Source organism: Syngnathus leptorhynchus, chromosome 1 (assembly GCF_054491065.1).
Source record: "Syngnathus leptorhynchus isolate UIUO chromosome 1, UIUO_Slep, whole genome shotgun sequence".
Lineage (NCBI taxonomy): Eukaryota > Metazoa > Chordata > Actinopteri > Syngnathiformes > Syngnathidae > Syngnathus > Syngnathus leptorhynchus.
In genome coordinates this window covers 9,739,135-9,758,572 of record NC_141195.1, presented here as the reverse complement: position 1 = coordinate 9,758,572, position 19,438 = coordinate 9,739,135, and the positions used below count along the sequence as shown (strand labels likewise).

At 39.8% G+C, this 19,438-nt stretch overlaps 2 protein-coding genes across 7 annotated transcripts; both read left to right on the top strand.

The window, feature by feature from the left end:
* The first annotated feature begins 335 nt into the window (after positions 1 to 335).
* LOC147061858 (serine/arginine-rich splicing factor 6-like) lies at positions 336 to 5,877 on the top strand. The gene is made up of 6 exons (XM_085920657.1): positions 336 to 531; positions 879 to 1,039; positions 3,307 to 3,425; positions 3,497 to 3,699; positions 3,787 to 3,864; positions 4,678 to 5,877. The coding sequence occupies exons 1-6, from the start codon at positions 425 to 427 to the stop codon at positions 5,066 to 5,068; spliced, it is 1,059 nt and encodes a 352-aa protein (XP_085776783.1). The 5' UTR covers positions 336 to 424; the 3' UTR covers positions 5,069 to 5,877.
* Positions 5,878 to 6,063: 186 nt separating this feature from the next.
* On the top strand, positions 6,064 to 19,436 carry l3mbtl1 (L3MBTL histone methyl-lysine binding protein 1). 6 transcript variants are annotated; one of them, XM_085908125.1, is made up of 22 exons: positions 6,064 to 6,141; positions 7,493 to 7,697; positions 8,446 to 8,627; positions 8,916 to 9,045; positions 10,194 to 10,356; positions 10,438 to 10,576; positions 10,902 to 10,950; positions 11,510 to 11,598; positions 12,206 to 12,310; positions 12,438 to 12,573; positions 12,724 to 12,815; positions 13,520 to 13,671; positions 13,961 to 14,058; positions 14,326 to 14,411; positions 14,925 to 15,035; positions 15,099 to 15,240; positions 15,493 to 15,595; positions 15,692 to 15,880; positions 15,956 to 16,005; positions 16,673 to 16,830; positions 16,921 to 16,983; positions 17,381 to 19,436. In XM_085908125.1, exons 2-22 carry the CDS (start codon positions 7,523 to 7,525, stop codon positions 17,513 to 17,515), a joined length of 2,547 nt encoding a protein of 848 aa, XP_085764251.1. In that variant the 5' UTR covers positions 6,064 to 6,141; positions 7,493 to 7,522; the 3' UTR covers positions 17,516 to 19,436. The 6 variants fall into 6 exon arrangements, with proteins under 6 accessions (XP_085764251.1, XP_085764259.1, XP_085764242.1 ...); XM_085908133.1 differs by lacking the exon at positions 6,064 to 6,141 and adding an exon at positions 6,177 to 6,247; XM_085908116.1 differs by lacking the exon at positions 6,064 to 6,141 and having other exon boundaries at positions 7,508 to 7,697; positions 10,902 to 10,947; positions 13,961 to 14,037.
* The last annotated feature ends 2 nt before the right edge of the window (positions 19,437 to 19,438 follow it).

The window sequence follows — 19,438 nt, the reverse complement described above, 5'->3', positions numbered from 1 at the left end:
ATTTTGCAAAGAATAGAAATGAGCCACAGAAGTTTTGGAACAAATTTGTATGGACTGATAAAACCCAGACTAAAGTGATGAAAAGTCCAAAATATGAAGGAAGAAAGGATCTATGATCCACAAACTAATCCACAAACTAATCCGGCATGTGCCCTGCGATTGACGGGACCAATTCATGATATAATCTACCATTCGCCCGATGACAAGCGGTGTAGAAAATGAATTGACAGGTGGAATTCAAGGCTTTAAATTTGAAGTTTTAATGCCGGAAGTAATCCGTCATTTGCTCATCTCTAATTGGCTCTTCTTTAGGAAAAGAATTTGACGTCATTGACCACACTTTCTCTGTCGGCCATTTTTTTTCTCAGCGAAGCTAACAAGCAGCTGAAAAAAGGACTTCGCGATTAGGTTTAACTGATTCAACATGCCTCGCGTTTACATTGGACGACTTGGCTACCATGTCCGCGAAAAGGACGTCCAGCGGTTTTTCGGCAGCTTTGGCAAGCTCTTGGAAGTGGATTTAAAAAACGGGTGAGTTTCTTGCTGTGGGCCTCGCTTTTTTCAACGTCAACCAAAATGTCTGAGGCGCGCAGATTTTTTTTTTACCCTCTCCAACCACCAGCTTTCGACTCACGCACGCGTTTGACAGCATTTGCATATTTTTACATACACTCATATATTCAGAAGTGTTTTTTTGCGACACCCACTACAGTCTTTAATACAGTAGTTGAGTTTTTGGTAACTTAACGTGTGACGTTTTAGTTCAACGCCGCATGGCCAATATGGCGTTCGCTAGAATGCTAACGCTAGCTTAGCGCACGAACAGCGTGAGAGCTTGTTCTGATTCAATGTCACTAATGTCCGCCCCTGCTCAACAGATACGGTTTTGTGGAATTTGAGGACAACCGGGATGCCGACGACGCCGTGTACGAGCTGAACGGCAAAGATCTGTGCGGCGAGAGGGTGATCGTCGAGCATGCCCGCGGGCCTCGGCGTGACCGGGACAGCTACGGTGGGGGTTCCTGGGGTGATGGCCGCAGTAAGTTCAGTCTGTTACAACAACACCCTCTGAACCACTTCACCTCGAAGGGAGGTGTGGATGTGGACTGCACACCGAATTTCTTGGCGGATTTCTGGTTCTTGCTAACGTTGACTTTACAGAAGGCCGCTTCAAGCGGTTTCTTTTTGGGGATCATATGTGTATGTTTGCTAATGTGATCAAATGAGAATTATATATTTCTCAATTAGAATTGCCGTACAGTACGTAGATTGAATTTTAATATGTTTTTAAAATATATATATATTTGATTGGAACAGTGGAACCTCAAATCAGTTAATCGGGTGAGTCAGGTCTGCTCGAGTCTGAGATTATCCCTGCCAAATATTGTTCGAAATGATGTTAAATATATTTCTAAATTATTTTCTCAATGAATCGGTCCAGACCCCTTAAGGCCAGAGGGAGACAAAAATCCTGTCGCCAGCTTGCCTTTAAGTTTGCACATGCAAGATGATGAGACAAATGAGTTTCTCCATCAGAACGTTTATTTCGATAAATGTATGTGACTAAATGCATTTTTTTTGTTTGTCGTATGTCATTTCCGTGTTATGAGTACTTAATTACACAAGTCAACAAAATCAGTTTTCCCCCACAAGCACATAAGGCGTTCATGGTAACAATATAAAGAATAATATGAATTATAGTAATTTAGTCAGTGCATTTATGAACCAAAGTTCAGTAACGGTGGGATTTCTCTTCCCGGAAATGTCTTGGCTGTAAAATAGATTCCATGATCAAATCTGTATTACACACAGTCAAATTTAAAAACAAATTTCAAAATATTTCTAAAGTGCTAGAAAAAAAAGTCAAGAAAATTTAAGTTAATGTCAAAAATATGTTTCAAAACACACAAAGTTGTGTTTGATTAAAGTTTCTGTACCATTCCACGTCAAATTTTGCTGGGCTAATAGTGAGTCTCGCTTTGTTGTGGTGCGAGTACATCGACAAACACAAAGTGACCACACCTGCATCACTGAGAAATCACATGGGACATTTGGGATGTTGGATTTTTGAGTTTCCACTGTATTCCATGTCGCTGCTGCTATTGTTTTCATGCAGTGTTCATCTCATTTGTTGTCATGTGGTGCGCAGCCATTTGATTTTTATTGATAGTTTTTGCTTCTGATCTTAAATAATAGAACTTGTGAGTTGTTGCACCTCCCTGTCAAGTTCACCTCACTCTTTATCACTCTGTTACACTTGTTTTGTGTCATTTGTTTGGGAGGGACAACAATTCGCGAGACATAGCAGACAGAGAACTAGAGAGCAGGGACTTTGGAGTAGATTATAGATAGCAACAACCATTGTGGCCCCAGGAGAGGAATTGACCAAAAAAGACTTAATTATGACCGTGGATTTGTGTACCTCACAATCAGTCATTGAATCCACACCAGAGTGATTTTTAATTGACTCATCTGTAGTAGTCTAATATTTATTTTCATGTGATGTGCATTTCATTTCTAAAAATTATATCTACTTTTATATTCAACATTAACAAAGTCCTTGATGTTTCAATTTGAAAGAGTCCAGTTGCGGGCTGTGGCTGAGAGTCCATTGAGGCTAAAGATGACTGGCTAAGATGACTGCCTGTCCCGTTTGGCCTTGGCTTTCACCTTTACAATGTGTGTGTGACCTTTGCCCCCCCCTTGATCCTTGGCTGACCTAACCGGAAGCCATGATGACATCAGCCTTTTGCCAATAGACCCGGGGTGATGGTGAGGATTGCCATTGGTTTCTATGTTGACAGCAAACACACGCGGAGCGGGTCTAGTAATCAACTTGCAATCGTTTAATAGTTGTGAGTAAAGTGGAAAAGTACACTTTTGTCACCTAGCCTCGTTCTTACCTTCCAATTTGATAATGACAAGAACGTCCCATATGGATGCATCCTGTGTGTCTGTGTTACAGGGTTTGGAGGTATTGAAAGAACATCACTGTCCTTTTTCTTTTATGCCAAAATGCCATAAACCGGAGTAAGAAAAAGGCTTTGTATTGTTGTGGAAAGCTTCAGTGGTGTTCTTTGCAGCAGAACTCAACCACCAAATACACAAACGATCCAAACTTTGTAAAGCTCACGCAGTGGCTCTGAAGCCTCGTGATGAAATTATGGTGCCAGCCTTTTATTAAATGCACACTTTTAATTGTCCTCATGTTAGGCAAAGCTCTGTCACAACCTTGACCAGTGGAATATGTGAAGCCACCGACCGCGGTCTTTCTAAATTTGTCCACATGCTGTATTGTTTTTCAAGGTAGCAGTTACAGCAGCCGCAGCCGCACGGGAAGGGACAAGTACGGACCCCCCGTTCGTACCGAATACCGGCTGATTGTGGAAAACCTGTCCAGCCGCTGCAGTTGGCAGGACCTCAAGGTACAACTTTGACCAGCGCTTTCCAACTGTTTATGTCGCTGCTGCTGGCCTCACTCTCCAGTCCTCTCCAGGATTTTATGCGTCAGGCAGGTGAGGTCACTTACGCTGACGCCCACAAGGAACGTGCCAATGAGGGAGTGATCGAGTTCCGTAGCCATTCAGACATGAAGCGGGCTATCGACAAGTTGGACGGGACGGACATCAATGGCAGAAAGATTCGTCTGGTGCCGGACAGGCCCCGCAGGCCAAGGTCCTACTCTGGCAGCCGTTCCAGGTCGGACTGCTTCTCACTGACTTAGACTATTGTTTTTGGTGTATCCCAATTATTAATATATTAGTCTGCATATATTCCCTTTGGCAGATCTCGTAGCCGCCGCCGTTCCCGCAGCAGGAGCCGTAGGAGCAGAAGCTCTAGAAGTCGCTCCAGATCCAAATCTCGGTGAGAAAAGTCATTGTCAGTTCAGTGGATCTTGTGATTTGTTTATTTTTTATTTTTTTTTTATCCCTGGTTTGAATTCCCAGAAAAACAAGATAACCATGGCAAACAATGGACATGGGGGAAAAAATCCTCAATATAATATTTTAAGTGTTAAAAAACATAACTATAAATAAGATACTGTAAAGACATTCAAAGTGCAAGTCAAGTATTTTAAAAAGGTTGCTGTTCAAGGCTTAGTCAGGTAGAAATGTTCTGTTTCATGTGTTTGTCTTCACCAGTTAAAACATGGGATTCTGGATAGTATTACTAATGATGAATTGACAAAATGTGCATCCCTCTGAGATGAAAAAGAGGGATATTTGCTGTGTAATTCAAATTCCACAAATGCAATATTAATTAGAATGCCATGCATAGATTCATGGGACCGCATAGAATTTACTGTAAAGAACATTTTGAATTGACTTCCGCTTTAATTTTTTATTATTATTATTATAATTTTTTTTTATTTTTAAATCACTTGACACGTTTACCCGGTCAAGTCAGATTTCCCAAAACCCCAAAGAGAAAGCATTGTACAAAATTTAAATGTAACTGCTCAAGATTTGCTGAGGTTTGGCGCTAGCACACACGACTGTGACCTAAAGGCGCCCGTATGCATAACTGTTATCCCGCAAATCCATCATAATCAAAATTTTTACAACTTAAGTGGGTTTCAGTTTGAAACATATATTTTATGACTAAAGATGATTAGAGCAGTAGTGGCTGTGGAGAAACTATGTTAACTTAAGCCGCTTTCGGTTTCACTCCATGCAGGTCCGGTTCGAGCAGCCACAAGAGAGCAAGGAAGTCTCGCTCCAAGTCTGGCGAGAGCAAGTCGCGCTCTCGCAACCGCAAGTCCCGTTCGCGGTCCAAGTCCAAATCCCCATCCCGATCTCCCAAGCAAAAATCAAAGTCCCGCTCAAAGAGTCGTTCCAAGGTGAAGTCTGAGCGGGATTCCCGTTCCCCGTCCAAGGAGAAAGCTGACGAGAAGTCCCGCAGTCGCTCCGCCTCCCCTGTAGAGAATGGCAACGATGAGCGAGAGGCCAAATCCGCATCACGCTCGCCTTCACCGCGTGAGAATGACCGCCGTTCCCCGTCCAGAGAGAGGCGTTCAGCCTCCCGCTCAAGATCTCGTTCGCGGTCTAGATCAGCTTCTCAGGATTAGTTCAGAATTCACATCGAGTGCCAGTCCTTTGCTGTACATAGCAAGCAGTGTTGACGTTCTGGTTGCTATTTAACAGATCATCCACATCGGTCTTTAAATAATTGTTTTTGTTCTAGTTTCAGTCAGATTCATTGCTGCGTCCTACACATCCAGCTGGCTTCCTAATAGATGTGCAAACTAAGTGAAATTAAGTAAGTTATAACTTACTTAATTTTGATTATCTTCCTCCCACTTTTTCCTGGTTGTAACATGCTTTGGTCTTCTCTTCAAAACATGTATTCATGAAAATGGGTGGTTGGGTTTCATTCAAGCTTCAATGGACTGTTGACAAAGGCTATGTACAGAGGTGCTCCGATCAATTGGCTGATTTTTGTAAACTTTCTTTGCCAATCAGCAACCTTCACCCCCAGCCTTTGTGCAGTGTAGCAGTCCCTCCTTTAATGAGCAGCTAATGCATGTGATTGGAGTCAATCTCAGTCATAAATGATAGGTATCAGAATTGGCAGTCTAAAATCCTGATCGGAACACCCCTTGTACAGTTGCCGCTGTCTCTAGTCAGAATTACAGTACTTAAGTTTGACATCGCAAAAATATGATTCCGATGTCATTATTTTTCATTTTCCGGATAGAATTGTGTTAAGAGGAATGTTTAACAATGTTACTGTTGAACTGTAATACAGCAGAGTTTGGAAGGTCTACTTGTGGATTTGTACCAATGATTTTTTTTAAAAAAATTTTCGGTACGTTTTTCCTTTATGCCGGCATCTCAACTTTTTTTTTTTCTATGTCCATTAAAGATCTTAAACTAACGCGTTGGTTTGTGAAGCTTTGAGTGGTGTTGATGTGTCGACAGGACCCACATTCTAGTAATTATATATTATAAGTACGCCTTCGCCAATAAAGCTTGGTAAGAAATTAAAAGGCGGATGTTGCGTTTAGACTACTTCATAAGCGCTAATGAATCTAGTTTGGACCGTCACAAAGCGCTGTGGTTCCGTTGGAGTGTCGACTGCTTGCTTAATGCGCCCGCGCATGCGTAGTGAGAGCCCGGGGGCCGCAGGAGAGCAGAGCTGGTAAGCCGAAATTTTCACTTCTAAAATTGCCACAGCCGCGAATCAGCTGAATTTTAGTGATGTTTGCGTGCAAATGAGATGCCGTCGTGATAACAATGGATCTAATGTAAGTGCCTTCCTTGTTCCTCTTTTTCATAAGCGGTGAGACGTTTTAGCTTTAATAAGGGCACCATCAGCCGCCGAGCTTTTAGCATAATATTAAGAAAATGGCACCGGTTTAATTGTCGTAATTGATTTAATTAGTTGAAAATAGTACAAACGTCTTTGTTTCTATTATAGACCCAAACGCTAGATATTATTACGAGGTTAAAAATATTTATATTTTTAGTCAATGTAACCGGAATACGTGTGGGCGTTCATTTTACTAAAAGTCGTTTTGAGATGTTCGGTATTGGTTTTCTTTTTTTCTTTTTTCTATTTTTTTCTTTTTTCTTTTAGCCTTAAGCTTTTCACAACCTCCGCCATTTTAAATGAAGATTTGTCATCTTGTTACATTAATACATTTAGGCGTAATAGTCAGTTTTATTGGATGGCTGTTTTAAAGTCATCGTGTTCCTCATTATACAAAATTACATTCGTAAGTAAATACTGTAATCACTTTACATAGGAACGGTTGACTCAATTTATTTATTTTTTTCCTGACAGTTCCTTAGTTACACTTGAGGTCAACAGTATCAAAGCTCTTAATTTAAGAATAGCCTTCACACCACAATAATAAACATAACAGTGTTGAAAATTTGTTGCAGTGTTAGTCCAAACCAAACATTAACCATCCCGTTAATTTAAAGGTCTTCCAAAACAACCCCAAAATCCCTATTTATTTATTTTTGGTTTATAAACCTTGACCTTAGAGAGAGGTCTAAAAGTGATCCTCCAAATATTAATCTATCGTGTTAATATTCATCTTCAATCATTAAATAGCTCATTTTCAGTAAAGTGGTTCCTCAAAGGTCCAACCTCCAATTTGTCCATGTTTAGCAACCATATATTTTTTCCCCCCTCACAGAAAACTTCTCTTATTTTTCAATGAAAAATTCAAATTTGCCTGACTTGAGAGGGTCCGATGAATTTGGTTAAGGAGGGGTGAAGCTCAAATCTGTAGTTCCACCCAATGTGAGCATTATTATATTTAGTAAAGGCAGAGGTTTTGATGAATTCCTTGTATCGAATCTGTGAGGTATCATGTGCAAACTTGCAGACTAGTACATAGTACAGTAGTCCGTTATAATGTTTGCGAACTTAAACTTACATCATAGTGGACGTCACGTACTTTATATGCTAGTAGAACCGTCTCCCGCTGATTCGGAAAAGGAAGGTAATCATAATGTTATGAGTTCTCATTGTGTTACAGCACTCCAAATAAAAGCACAGGGCCACTACTATGAATGCCAAAGTCAACATGGAGTGTCCGCCCAAAGAGCCCGACTGTGCCCTTGTGGCCCCACCAGCCTTGCCCGCACCTTCGCCAGGCGATCCCATCCTTCTCTGCGGGGTGGATAGCGTGGCCAAGAAGCCTCGGCCTCAGACGCACACCACCACTGCTTTGCTCCTACCAGGTGATGACATAGGAATCGTACAACCCAATCTGGACGACATGTAAACACAAAGCCAAACGTGAAGTAGCTCTGAATTGTTGTTGAATGCACTGTTGCTGAATGTCATTTCACAGTTATCTTTTGATGCACATGCATACTGTACTTGACTTTTTTTTTTTTTTTTAAGTAGCGCTGGCAAAACCAAATCTAGAAACACTGTCATATTATCAGTGACAGATTTACAAACAGAGTACTGCCGTCAAATAGCATGTGTTCGGTTAAATAAAACACTTTGAAGACTTGAAGCGAATGAAACCATCTCCTGAAGTGGCTACTTGTTGTTAGGCAGACTTTGTGACAATTTGCAATCCAAAATGCTACTTGTTTAATGCTACTTGCTCACATTACTGTTTCCTTAGCAACATGAGCTCCAGGGCTCCTATGCACCGCACTGCAAATGAAAGGATAAAGAAATTCAGCACAAACAGGACAGATACAAAAGCAAGGAATTTCTTCCAAAAATTGTTGTAATAATTTTGAAACAATTATATATATATATATATATATATATATATATATATATATATATATATATATATATATATATATATATATATATATATATATATATATATATATATATATATATATATATATATATATATTCAACAGTAAATTCACATTTGAATCACAGATTTTTTTTTTTTTTTCTTGAACTTCTCAGCCTTTTTGCCCTTATTGCAAAACGGTCACCATTTGTACTCTCCAGCTCCGGGCCATCAAAAGGTGGAGCTGGCGCCAACCATGGCAGTGGCAGACCCGAGTAAAGCAGGCATGGCAACTGAGACAGTCAAGCCAGCTTTGACAGCACAAGTGGCAGGAGCTTGTAGCATCGTCCACGTCCTGGAGTGGAAGGAAGGGATGGCCATCCTTCCTGGGAGTAACCTCAAGGTGTACAAGGAGCCCATTAAGTCATTTTTTGTAAAGACGGATTTGATTTGACTTCGTTGTATATTTACGTGCAATCTCATTTGGTTTGACTGTAATCTAGTTTCACTAAGTCAAGCATTAAAATGCTAGCAAACAACAATTTTCAATAACCAACACAAGTGTATTAAAGCTGTCAGAAGCCTGACATTGCATTAGTAAACACAGCTATTAACTACACAACGAATAACTTTATAAGTAGCTCAAAGAAAAAACAACAACAACGTGTTTGCATCTGTTTCTGTGGTTTAGTTCTGTGTCAGTGATGTAGGAGCCTTAAGTACACTGATCACACCAGGGACCCCCAGCACCACCAATGAACCTGCAGCAGGGACCTCTGGAAGACTGATCAACGCAGAGGGCTCTCTACTGGACAAGCCAGGTAAGTCAGACAATTGTGGTTTTTACAATTTTGGGATAACCTGGAAATTAAGACAAATACACCATTTGTTCATAATAAAATTTGTTACACATGTTTTTAACTATCGTCCAGACATTAGTAGCAAGATAGAGGAATGTAATTGCTCAGAATCAAACTTTATAACTAAATCAGTACTCTGTATGAAGTATAGATTATTATCACAAAGAAGTAAATGCACACGAAGAGTGGTCACTGGAATTATTTGCAGTAAGGAATGTCTTCATCCAGCCGGTTTGATCAGTGACTGATTTGGCATACCAGCAAAAGAATGAATACATCCAACAGGCTCTACTGCATTACATGATTTTCTGCATGTAGTGCAATCAAGGTATCATGTACATTTACTGTGTACAGAATGAATGAACACTTTCTTTTCATTTGTACTTCACCGTAATGACACAACAGTTTGTGTTTTGTGTGTGTGTGTGTGTGTGTGTGTGTGTTTCGTGGCTCTGATCTATATGTGGCAACCTGCCGTTATATCCACACATGCTCTATTGACTTTGACTGAGATGATGGCTCCAATGTGACTCTGACAGTGTGCTAGCAGCAACACTCACCTCACTAGTCATTTCACTAGGTGTACCTGCATACAGAGCCCTCCGGAATCATTGCCACCCTTATGTAAGATACGATTAAAGCCTTAAAATAAATTATGTTTTTATTGCATGTAGAAGCATACTCTCAACCTGTAAGTTGAAGACGTGCAGAATCAACCTCCTCCCATGGGCATCCCACTAACTATGAACTCGCCCCCAGTGAAATTCTGTGTGGTGAGATAAAGAGAAGAGTGCAGGGGATAGACCGCTGGGTGATGTAGAGACATTTTGCTAAAAGTAATGGTTGAACAGAAGATTGGATTAAAGGTCATAATTGCACGCACGCACGCACGCTAGAAACTAAAGAACACACCTTAACTGGGATGCCAATGAGTTAAAAACAACTAAACTTAGTCTTCCATGGATGTTTAATGTTACTTTTTTTTAATGATGTTCTTTTATTGTCCTCAAGGCATATTGTTCTGAACAGCCAGAACAGAGTTGTGTACCACTTCCATATTAAAAAAACAACAACTATCATGGCCCTTGTTCATTTGTGTTATTTTACAGATATGTCGCCTCCTGTGGTCACAGTGAGCAGTGCAGGTGTGGAGCCAGAGAGTTTACTTCAGGTGAAACCGGAGGTCCAAATGGGACTGGGCCTGCAGAACCATGATCCCAAAGCTCAGAGGATTTACACCGAAGAACTACGCAGAGAGCCTATGGTAGATAAGTACGTTGATGCACCTCCTACTCTGTCACTCAATCACCTTTGGGAGGCGCATGCATTTAGAAGCCAACTGTGCTCCCCCAGGAGGAGTGTTGGAGTGGAGAAGGTCCCCGCTGGTGCAAGAATCTCCTCTTTAAATGTTGATCATCTGAAGCCCATGAGAAAGAGGAAGAGAAAGGAATGTCTGGGGCCCTCTGATGAAGACTCTGACATGGAGGGCATGGTGGGATTTATATTTGACCCATTACACATATGTAATGTGTTGGAATATAGTACAATACTATAGATTGGATTTGTCATATTATTGGATTAAGTCCCATTTACTGCCAAAGACTCTTTAACCTAGTTAAGTATGTTTAAAGTACATTAGTATTCTGTCTCTCATTGGTGAAACTGGTGAGGAAAACTTCAAAAAAAGGGACCCATTGCAGACTTTTACCTACATATTTAACTTTAACTTGCTGTTTGCCCATTTGAATTGTACATAAATATCACTTGCAGAAAATAATGTTGGAACAGAATTACAAATGTATCTTTTTTTTTTGTAGGAGGACAAAATGGACGATCTAAAAGCAGATGGCAGATACATCAGAGGTGGTGGGATCGATTACCTTTTTATGCTTTTTGTTTACAAGTTTACAACCACTTTGCCATTAAGATTATGTTTCTTAGTTGGCGTCAACTGTTCAGCAATCAGGCAGTACGGTGACGTAGTGGTTAGTGTGTGTGCCTCACAGTCAAGAGTTTATGGGTTTGAATCCCAATTTAGGCCCATCTGTGTGGATTCTGTTTTTCCAAAGTTAATTAGTAATTATAAAGCTGATAAATGTTGCTAAAGTATCTAAAGTGAAATCCCACTTAACATGTTTGGAATGTTAATAATTAGTATTAATAATTAGTAGAATAATTCTTAATGGCTGAAATAGGGTGCGTGGAACTTGAGGTTAGATCAGTGAGGTCAGCACAGGGCTCATCAACGTCTGATGCTGACTGCAGCCAGAGTACTGAGTAGAGAGGTGACCATATTTAGACAACTGTCTTCAACTGACATCATTTTGTGCTAAAAGTAGAAAAAGATGGCTTCAAAGCTCCCAGTGAAGTCACAAGGCTTATTGCTGCAATGATCATTGCATAATTTGGCCACTTTGGTTTGAAGGGGGAGACATGAAGACGGAACCCTGGACGTGGACTCAGTATTTAGAGGAAACCAAAACTATCGCTGCACCCGACAAGCTTTTCCAAGAGGTAGCTTTTCACATATATTTGCATCTGTAGTGTATCTTTAATTTCCATGAAAGTAAAAAAATACTAATACTTTTAATTGTTATCGTGTCTAATGAAAAATGCAGTTCCTATTGCTACCATAATAATCGGTGATGTACAATAACGGCATACTGTAAACCTATGACACTTTGACATACCGTTAACTCGTTGTCAAAAACACTCACAACTCAAACTAGTATTCTGTCAGCCAAAAATTGTGCTGCGACCAATATTGGGTTAGTGTTAGTCCTGACTCAAAGTATGGGAAAGCTGCTTTGTTTGTATAATGGCTGTTAAGTTTGGAAAAGGCTCATCCGAACACACTGTAATTCTGGCTTTATTGTAATTGAGCCCAATGAACATGAGTGAATAGGAAAAAGGATCTGGATTGGGTCCCAGTATGTCACAGTTGCTACCATCTGCTCTTCCAAATAAATGCACACATGACCAATAAAGTTACTTTGTAATTCAATTTCTAATAAACATTTTGTTCTTGTCCTTACTCGGAGAGCCCCTGCAGTAAATGAACATGTGACGAATAAATTTACTTTGTATTTCAATCTCTAAAAAACATTTTGTTCTTGTTCAGACTCAGAGAGCGCCTGCAGTAAAGAACGGCTTCAAACAGGGGATGAAGCTGGAGGGCATCGACCCACAGCACCCGTCTATGTATTTTGTCCTTACTGTGGCCGAGGTAATACGCACTGTGTATTTGTAACAGCTATCTTCATGGCCGACGTTGTGGTCGAGTACGTGATGGAAGCCTTGCAAAGTATGGCGCTTGCTGGCAGTAGGGCTTTTTGACTCTTGTCATCACGCAGGTGTGTGGCTACCGACTCCGCCTCCATTTTGACGGCTACTCCGACTGCCACGACTTTTGGGTGAATGCCAACTCGCCGGATGTGCACCCTGCAGGCTGGTGCGAGAGCACAGGACACAAACTGCACACACCTAAAGGTCAGCAGTGACGACGCTTTACCCTCATCCAAAGAGACTCGTGAAATGTCGACAATTATAACAGCCTGCTTATTGGGCTTTTATTTAGACAACACTTCCACAGTATTATTCCGTTGATGACGTACAGTAGATGTCATCACCACTCCCCAGGTTGTAAAGAAGAAGAGTTTACATGGAACAACTACCTAAGAATGACAAAAGCACAAGTGGCCCCCAAAGAGCTGTTTGCCAGTCCTGGAAAGGTAATTCATTCAGAAAATGATGACATGAAAATATGTTTACATGAATATTATTGATTTACATTAAACACAAAAAAGTATCAGGACACCTTTTCATCACTTAATAAATTTATGGTTTGGCTATTAACCCTTCCCTGCCTCGTAATTAAGTTCCAATCAGATTGATGTGGTCATTGTCGTGCTTACAGCCGCAATGCCTGTACTTTTTTCACTTTATTGTTTGAGTGTCTATTCATCTTTTCCCCAGAGAGTAATACGAAACATTGCTTATATTCTTATTGTTTCAAGGTTGTTTACTTCGGGGTTGTACCTAATTCTTGTTGCAGTACCCGACAAAGTTAGCACAAAAACAAAACTGCCCCTGTCAGGAAAAAAGGAGAATTACACAACTTAAAGAGGGCAGTATTGCATATTTGACTGGAGTAGGGAAACATACTAACATGAATATTGTACTCCCAAACAATGAAGCCTGCCATAATGTCTGAGGTTATAATTTGAATTTTTGAACATAATTCGTGTTTAAATTACTCTTTTACAATCTGTACTGTAGGTATGACGTCTTCCAAATGAAAGTGTTTTTTTAGTCTAATCTTTATGTGGCTTTATATATTTGTCTACAGAAGTCTAGTTATTGGAACCCACATTTAAAATTTGTTTCATTTCTTCTACACATTGGTAATGTTCTTTTTTTGCCTGCCGTTTAATAGATTAACACCAAGTGTGACTTCGAGATAGGGATGAAACTTGAGGCAGTTGATCGCATGAACCCCTCCCTCATCTGCGTAGCAACCATCACCGATGTGGTGGATGACCGCTTCCTGGTGCACTTTGACAATTGGGACGACACATACGACTACTGGTGAGCCTAAAAAATCCAGATCTGTGCTTAGGACCACCATTGCTGTTTTTTTCCCATTGCTCAAGATGGTTAATGATACTGGTGCGAGGGATCACTTAAACTGAAGAAAGATGTTAACAAGACCATGCAAAAATGTGCAAAACACGTCCAAGGCACTTAAAAAGGAAAAAGTACTCTTGACGAAAACTGTATATTAAATTGATGATTTACATTATTCTGTGACCCGAAACCAGGTTTGATTTTCACCGAGTTGTCAAACTGGTTTTTAACTATGGTGTCAAATATGCAGGTGTGATGCCACCAGTCCATACATTCATCCTATTGGTTGGTGCCAGGAGAGAAATCTGCCCTTAACACCACCCCAAGGTGACAACATGAATTCTCTTTGTACGTTTTTTTTACCCGTAAATATAATATTCTTGTTACGTTGGTCATACCTTTGTATTTGTTGTGTGTTGTTTTTTGAAAACAGTTAATATACAATGTAGTGTACAAACAATATGCTTGTCAACATACACTTACTATATTAAATTGCAAATTTGTACTTATCAGGTGAGGTGTGTACTTAAAGTAGACAGACTCACGCACCCGGGCCCACACACACTTGTGATATCAATGGGAATGCTTTTTTTATTTTTTATTTTTTTGCTCCAGATTATCCCGACCAGGGAGCGTTTTCCTGGTCCCACTACTTACGTGAGACTTGTTCTAAGGCAGTTGCAGCTGACTCCTTTAAAATGGTGAGTAACGAGAATACAAAAGATTCAGTAAGAAATCCCTCAAAACGCACTTTCAAGATTGCATTGATTACTGATCATTTCTTTCACCTACCCCTCTACATAGAAAAAAAAAAACATATACACACACACGGATACACACTGTATAAATGTTTGGCCTCTCACACAAAATCACCTGGAATCTTAAAAAGCTTAAAAAGACCATTGGTAAAAATACATACATAAACATTAGAACCTAAGCATGGGTAAAAAGTAGCAAATTCTAGTACAGAAGTGCAGTATTTACAATTATTTTTACTTCGGTCAGTCAAGTTATTTCTGTGATCGCTGTGTTTTGTTTTATTTTTTTCATGAAGGGATTAGTACCAAATATTTTGTCCACATGTTTACATCTACTGTAGATCTGGGAGAAAAGTTAGATCGTTGGAGGTTTTTTTTTTCATGTCCCGATGGAGTCAAATCTACTGTCGGAGTGAAACAAATGGTCAAGAGTGCTATGTTCCTGTATACATGCAGCGCCCGGCCCACAACTTCCAGCCTCAGATGAAACTGGAGGCTGTGGACAAGAGGAGTCCCGGTCTCATCAGAGTGGCAACGGTGGAGGAAGTCGAGACTCACCGTATCAAGGTATTTGGTTGGTGTGTTTGTGAGCTTTATGTGAGTAGCCCACCATGTTTGTTCTTCCCTCAGATCCACTATGATGGATGGAGTCACATCTATGACGAGTGGATGGACTCTGATCACTCTGACATCCACCCAGCAGGCTGGTGCGAGGCCACAGGTCACCCGCTCAAACCCCCACCGCAGGATGCCAAAATACAGCAGATACACGGTAATTGTGAATGTTGGAAGAAATGGGTTAAACAACTACACTATAATGCTGGTTGTTTTATGCATCACAGCCTATCACGGCAATCCCAAGATATGATGCAAATATTCCCTCATGGTTTAAGTGATTGCAACATGCAATTGTGGAATGACAAGACCTAAAATGGTACAAATAGACTTTAAAAAAAAAAAAGTCAATCAAGTTCCCCTGTCTCGTTTTGTATGTCTTTATTATCATATCTATCTATTCACTTAGGTCCAAGGGAGCCTCCCACTCTGGCCCAGCCCACTTTCCCTCCTTCTGTTCCCTGTAAGCCCATCAGCCACACCAGAACCAACAAGTACAACTTTCACAACAGGTGAGTACACTATCTGGATTGATTTTAAGGTATTCTTAATGGGACAAAATGCTTGTCAAAAGCATTTCACCAATCAAACACCATCCTTTGAAACAGGAAGTGTCCAACTCCGGGTTGTGACGGTTCAGGTCACGTGACCGGTCGCTTCACAGCGCATCACTGTGTTTCGGGTTGCCCGTTAGCTGAGCGCAACCAAGGCAGGCTTAAGGTGGATCTGTCAGACTCTGAGAGTAAGAGGAGTCTTTTTTTTGGCCAGAGAACCAAGAAGACACATTATCGTGGCAGGTAAAGGTGCATGAGTCTGAGTTTGCGTGATCTTTTACTTTTTATTTTTCTCTTGACGTTTTTTTTCCCGCACAGGATTGGACGTCCACCCAAATACAGGAAGAACCAGCAGAGAGACTATCAGAGTAAGTTAGTTGATATAGCAAAGCTTTACTCCCGGATTTCAGATGCTTTATTTCATAACAATGATATTCATTATGATTGGCTGTACTGTTTTATTTATTTGTTTTTCGTATTGTTTTGGTTCTTCTTCTACACTATCCTGTATTTTATTTTTAATGTTTTAATTTCATAGTTTTTGTTCTTTGAATCCGATAACCTGTGGCCTTCAGTGAAATGAAGTGCAGGTAAAATACATTTATTATTATTGTTATTATTATTATTATTTTCTTTAAACTGTTGGGTTAGAAATTGGACTGACCCGGGAAGTTGGGTATTTGACCCATCATTTCTGGATCAGTCCAACTTTTAATCCAAATTGGGTTGTTTATGTCCTAGAATTTTTAAGGGCGTAGTAGTAGTAATAGTAATAGTAGTAGGAGTAGTAATAGAAGCATTGACATAAAATGGGAAATCATTTCTTAATTCCAGACCTAGTTCAACATATATACATGAAATGTGAATTAACATGTCACATGTAATAAATGTAATATATCACAGTCAGCTAAATTGCAATTTGCAATATACAACAGGTGTTTACTGTAGTAAGTGTTGTGCATTTGTGAAATGATGAAGTATATGGAGCATATAATGAAAGTACATACGTATTGTGATTTATGTTTTGGTCATCAGACATTTCATCCGAGTGTGTCTATCCATCATTGTTTGTGTCGGCTCTGAGCGGTCAGTCAGACCGCACTCTGTCCCTGTGCTGGGAGCAACACTGTAAACTTCTACCTGGCGTTCTGGGCATTCCCGCCAGTCAGGTGGCGGCTTGGACTGTGGAGGAGGTAAGATGGTGATGATCATTTCTTGTCTTGACCACTGCTTAGAATATTTCAAGTACTAATAACGGATCTTTTGTGTGTCTTCTGCTACAGGTCTTCAACTTTGTGCATAATTTAATTGGATGTGAGGATCAGGCCCGTCTCTTTAAAGAAGAGGTATGATGCCCATTTTGAACATCTGACAGGTTTGCATTTTAGTCTTGGTCTAATCTCGTCAGCCAAATTTCGTCATGATTCAGTCATCAAAGAGCCACGTAATGCTGGTCACTTCACGTGGTCATCATGAAAAACGAGGCTTTACCTAAAAGGTTTCATCATTGTTCATAGAAACAGAACTGGTACCATGAGATCAATATGATGATTCATATCGTCCAGTAGTAAATCAAAGTTGCATTGAATTGGCCTGTCTAAAATGATGATTTTGAGAGTTCCTTTTAAAATACTCTCCTGCTTACTGGTAGTTAAACGTCAATTCTTAAGTTATGTTGACGACTTGTTTGTGTACGATGCCGTTGTTTGTGTACGACGCCATCCCAACCCTGTCCCATGGCAGATGATTGACGGCGAAGCCTTCTTACTACTGACTCAGGCCGACATTGTGAAGATCATGAGCATCAAACTCGGCCCCGCCCTCAAGATTTCCAATGCCATCCTTATGTTCAAGAGCACGGACGAGGCTCTCAAATGACTCAGTTTGCCCCGTGGGGTTAGGATGGGGATTATAATGCAGTCATCACGTGCCAAAATCATTGTCCAAGGCAAAGACCCCTTGCCTGAGCCCTTTTTGTGTGTTTTGTGTCCTGTGACCATCAGGTGTACAAATAGACTCAAAGGACATTTTAGGATGAAAGTGTCAGACACAATATGGATACCAGGGTGAGTGAGGGAGGGAGCATCATAATGGTTTGGCTGAGGAAGAATTGCATCATTCTTCTTAACTTTCCCCCAAAAAACGGTTCATGTTCTGATCGGTCGTATTGGTGATTTAATGGCTGGAAATGACTCAAAGAAGTGACAAAATACTTTAACAAATTGTAGTAGAGAATGAAACATCAACATTTTTTTTTTATCCATCAGCGAGATCAGAAATATTTCAATGAGGCGATTGAGTCCCCCCATACTTGAGTAGACACAGTGCTTAGCACAAACCATCAGAGGTCCTTCACATACATTTAACATGGCTGATAAGGCACTGTTTAACATTTCATTCACAGTCCTGGGTTCAGCAAATGAAATGCACAAATAGCGACCTTGCCCCAACACATACAGTAATAAGAGCGGGAACAAATAGAATTCTATAAATAGCAACATTTTTGTGCCGGGTACTGTAAAAAAAAAAAAAAAATAAATAAAAAAATAATCAAGGACAATTGCATATCATTGAGTAAACCAGGACAACAAATATTGTCCTGTGGGTAAAGTTCTGTAATAAGAACTTGGTAAATTTCCTCAAAATAATGTATTTCTTTATCATTTCAAGTACACGAGGAGAGGACCCTGTGCATATTGAATGAATAATTTCAATGTCATTTCCAGCTGAAAGATTCCCAATCGTCAAAAAACACCTATTCAGCCAAAAATTTGGCCATTTTGTGAATTTTATTGAAAAAAAAAAAAATGTTTCCAATTTTTTTTATTGCAACATAAAATCCACAGATCAGCTGGAGAGAACTTGAATTTCTAAATCGCACAACTATTGACTTAATTCAGCCCCATTCACTAAAGCACAATCGGTGTTGCCATCTTAACAGTTTGGTTGAAGTATTTAGCAATTTTTATGACTGCTGTAGCAACAATTTTTCCAAAAAGCAAACCCCGTACCCCATTTTGAGAATCAGTGACTTATATGTTGTTGACATTTCTACTGATTACTGTTACAGCCTAAATGAGGTATTGGTGAAGGGAATATTGATGCGACCCAAATCAAAAACAACAATGTCACAGCATGGTAAGTACTAAATACAATTTGTTAAAATTGAAATTAAAATAACATTGAGAAGTTTCAACGCAGTGGAAATGAAGCGTGTGGTCCGTGAGTAAACGACAATGCAGTAAACTAGGCCGGCCGTTGAAGCTCTATGAAGCTTCTTTTCTGTGCAATAATAATGATAAAATATATATATATAATAATTGTATTATAATTGAAAAAAATAACAATCAGTCTCTGAGCTCTGAAAGTTTGTGACTGATGTATTTTTCAGGATTTCTTTACTATTTGCCTTCTTTTTGGTGTTTTGTGCCTCAAATGTGTTGCACTTTGAGTTACCACTTTAAAAAAAAACAGTATAGGAGCTCAGTAATAATTCTGAATCTAAATGTTATAACTTTAACTCCATTGTTTTTATGCAACAATTTTTATTTGTGGATGCATTGCCATTGGAGCACAACTGTGAACCCCAAATGGGATATAAGAGTGTTTTAAATAACTATGAACAAGTTTACATTTGTGTGTTCTTTGACAGGTTTACACTTGTGTCATTGTCATGATAGGATTTTGTGTGTTATTTCACTGGAATGTCTTAAGGGCTCTTGGCTTTGTCTTTCTCTTTGGTATGTGTGCGTGTGCTAAAATGATGTTGAATAACATTCAAATAAATGTCCAAACTTGATC

Coding starts and splice junctions, on each gene's coding strand:
- LOC147061858 (XM_085920657.1), top strand. CDS start 425: ATGCCTCGCGTTTACATTGGACGACTTGGCTACCATGTCCGCGAAAAG. Junction 3,426..3,496: donor GCAGTTGGCAGGACCTCAAG/GTACAACTTTGA, acceptor AGTCCTCTCCAG/GATTTTATGCGTCAGGCAGG. Junction 3,700..3,786: donor TACTCTGGCAGCCGTTCCAG/GTCGGACTGCTT, acceptor TCCCTTTGGCAG/ATCTCGTAGCCGCCGCCGTT.
- l3mbtl1 (XM_085908125.1), top strand. CDS start 7,523: ATGAATGCCAAAGTCAACATGGAGTGTCCGCCCAAAGAGCCCGACTGT. Junction 10,357..10,437: donor AGAGAGCCTATGGTAGATAA/GTACGTTGATGC, acceptor GTGCTCCCCCAG/GAGGAGTGTTGGAGTGGAGA. Junction 16,006..16,672: donor CCAGCAGAGAGACTATCAGA/GTAAGTTAGTTG, acceptor TTTGGTCATCAG/ACATTTCATCCGAGTGTGTC.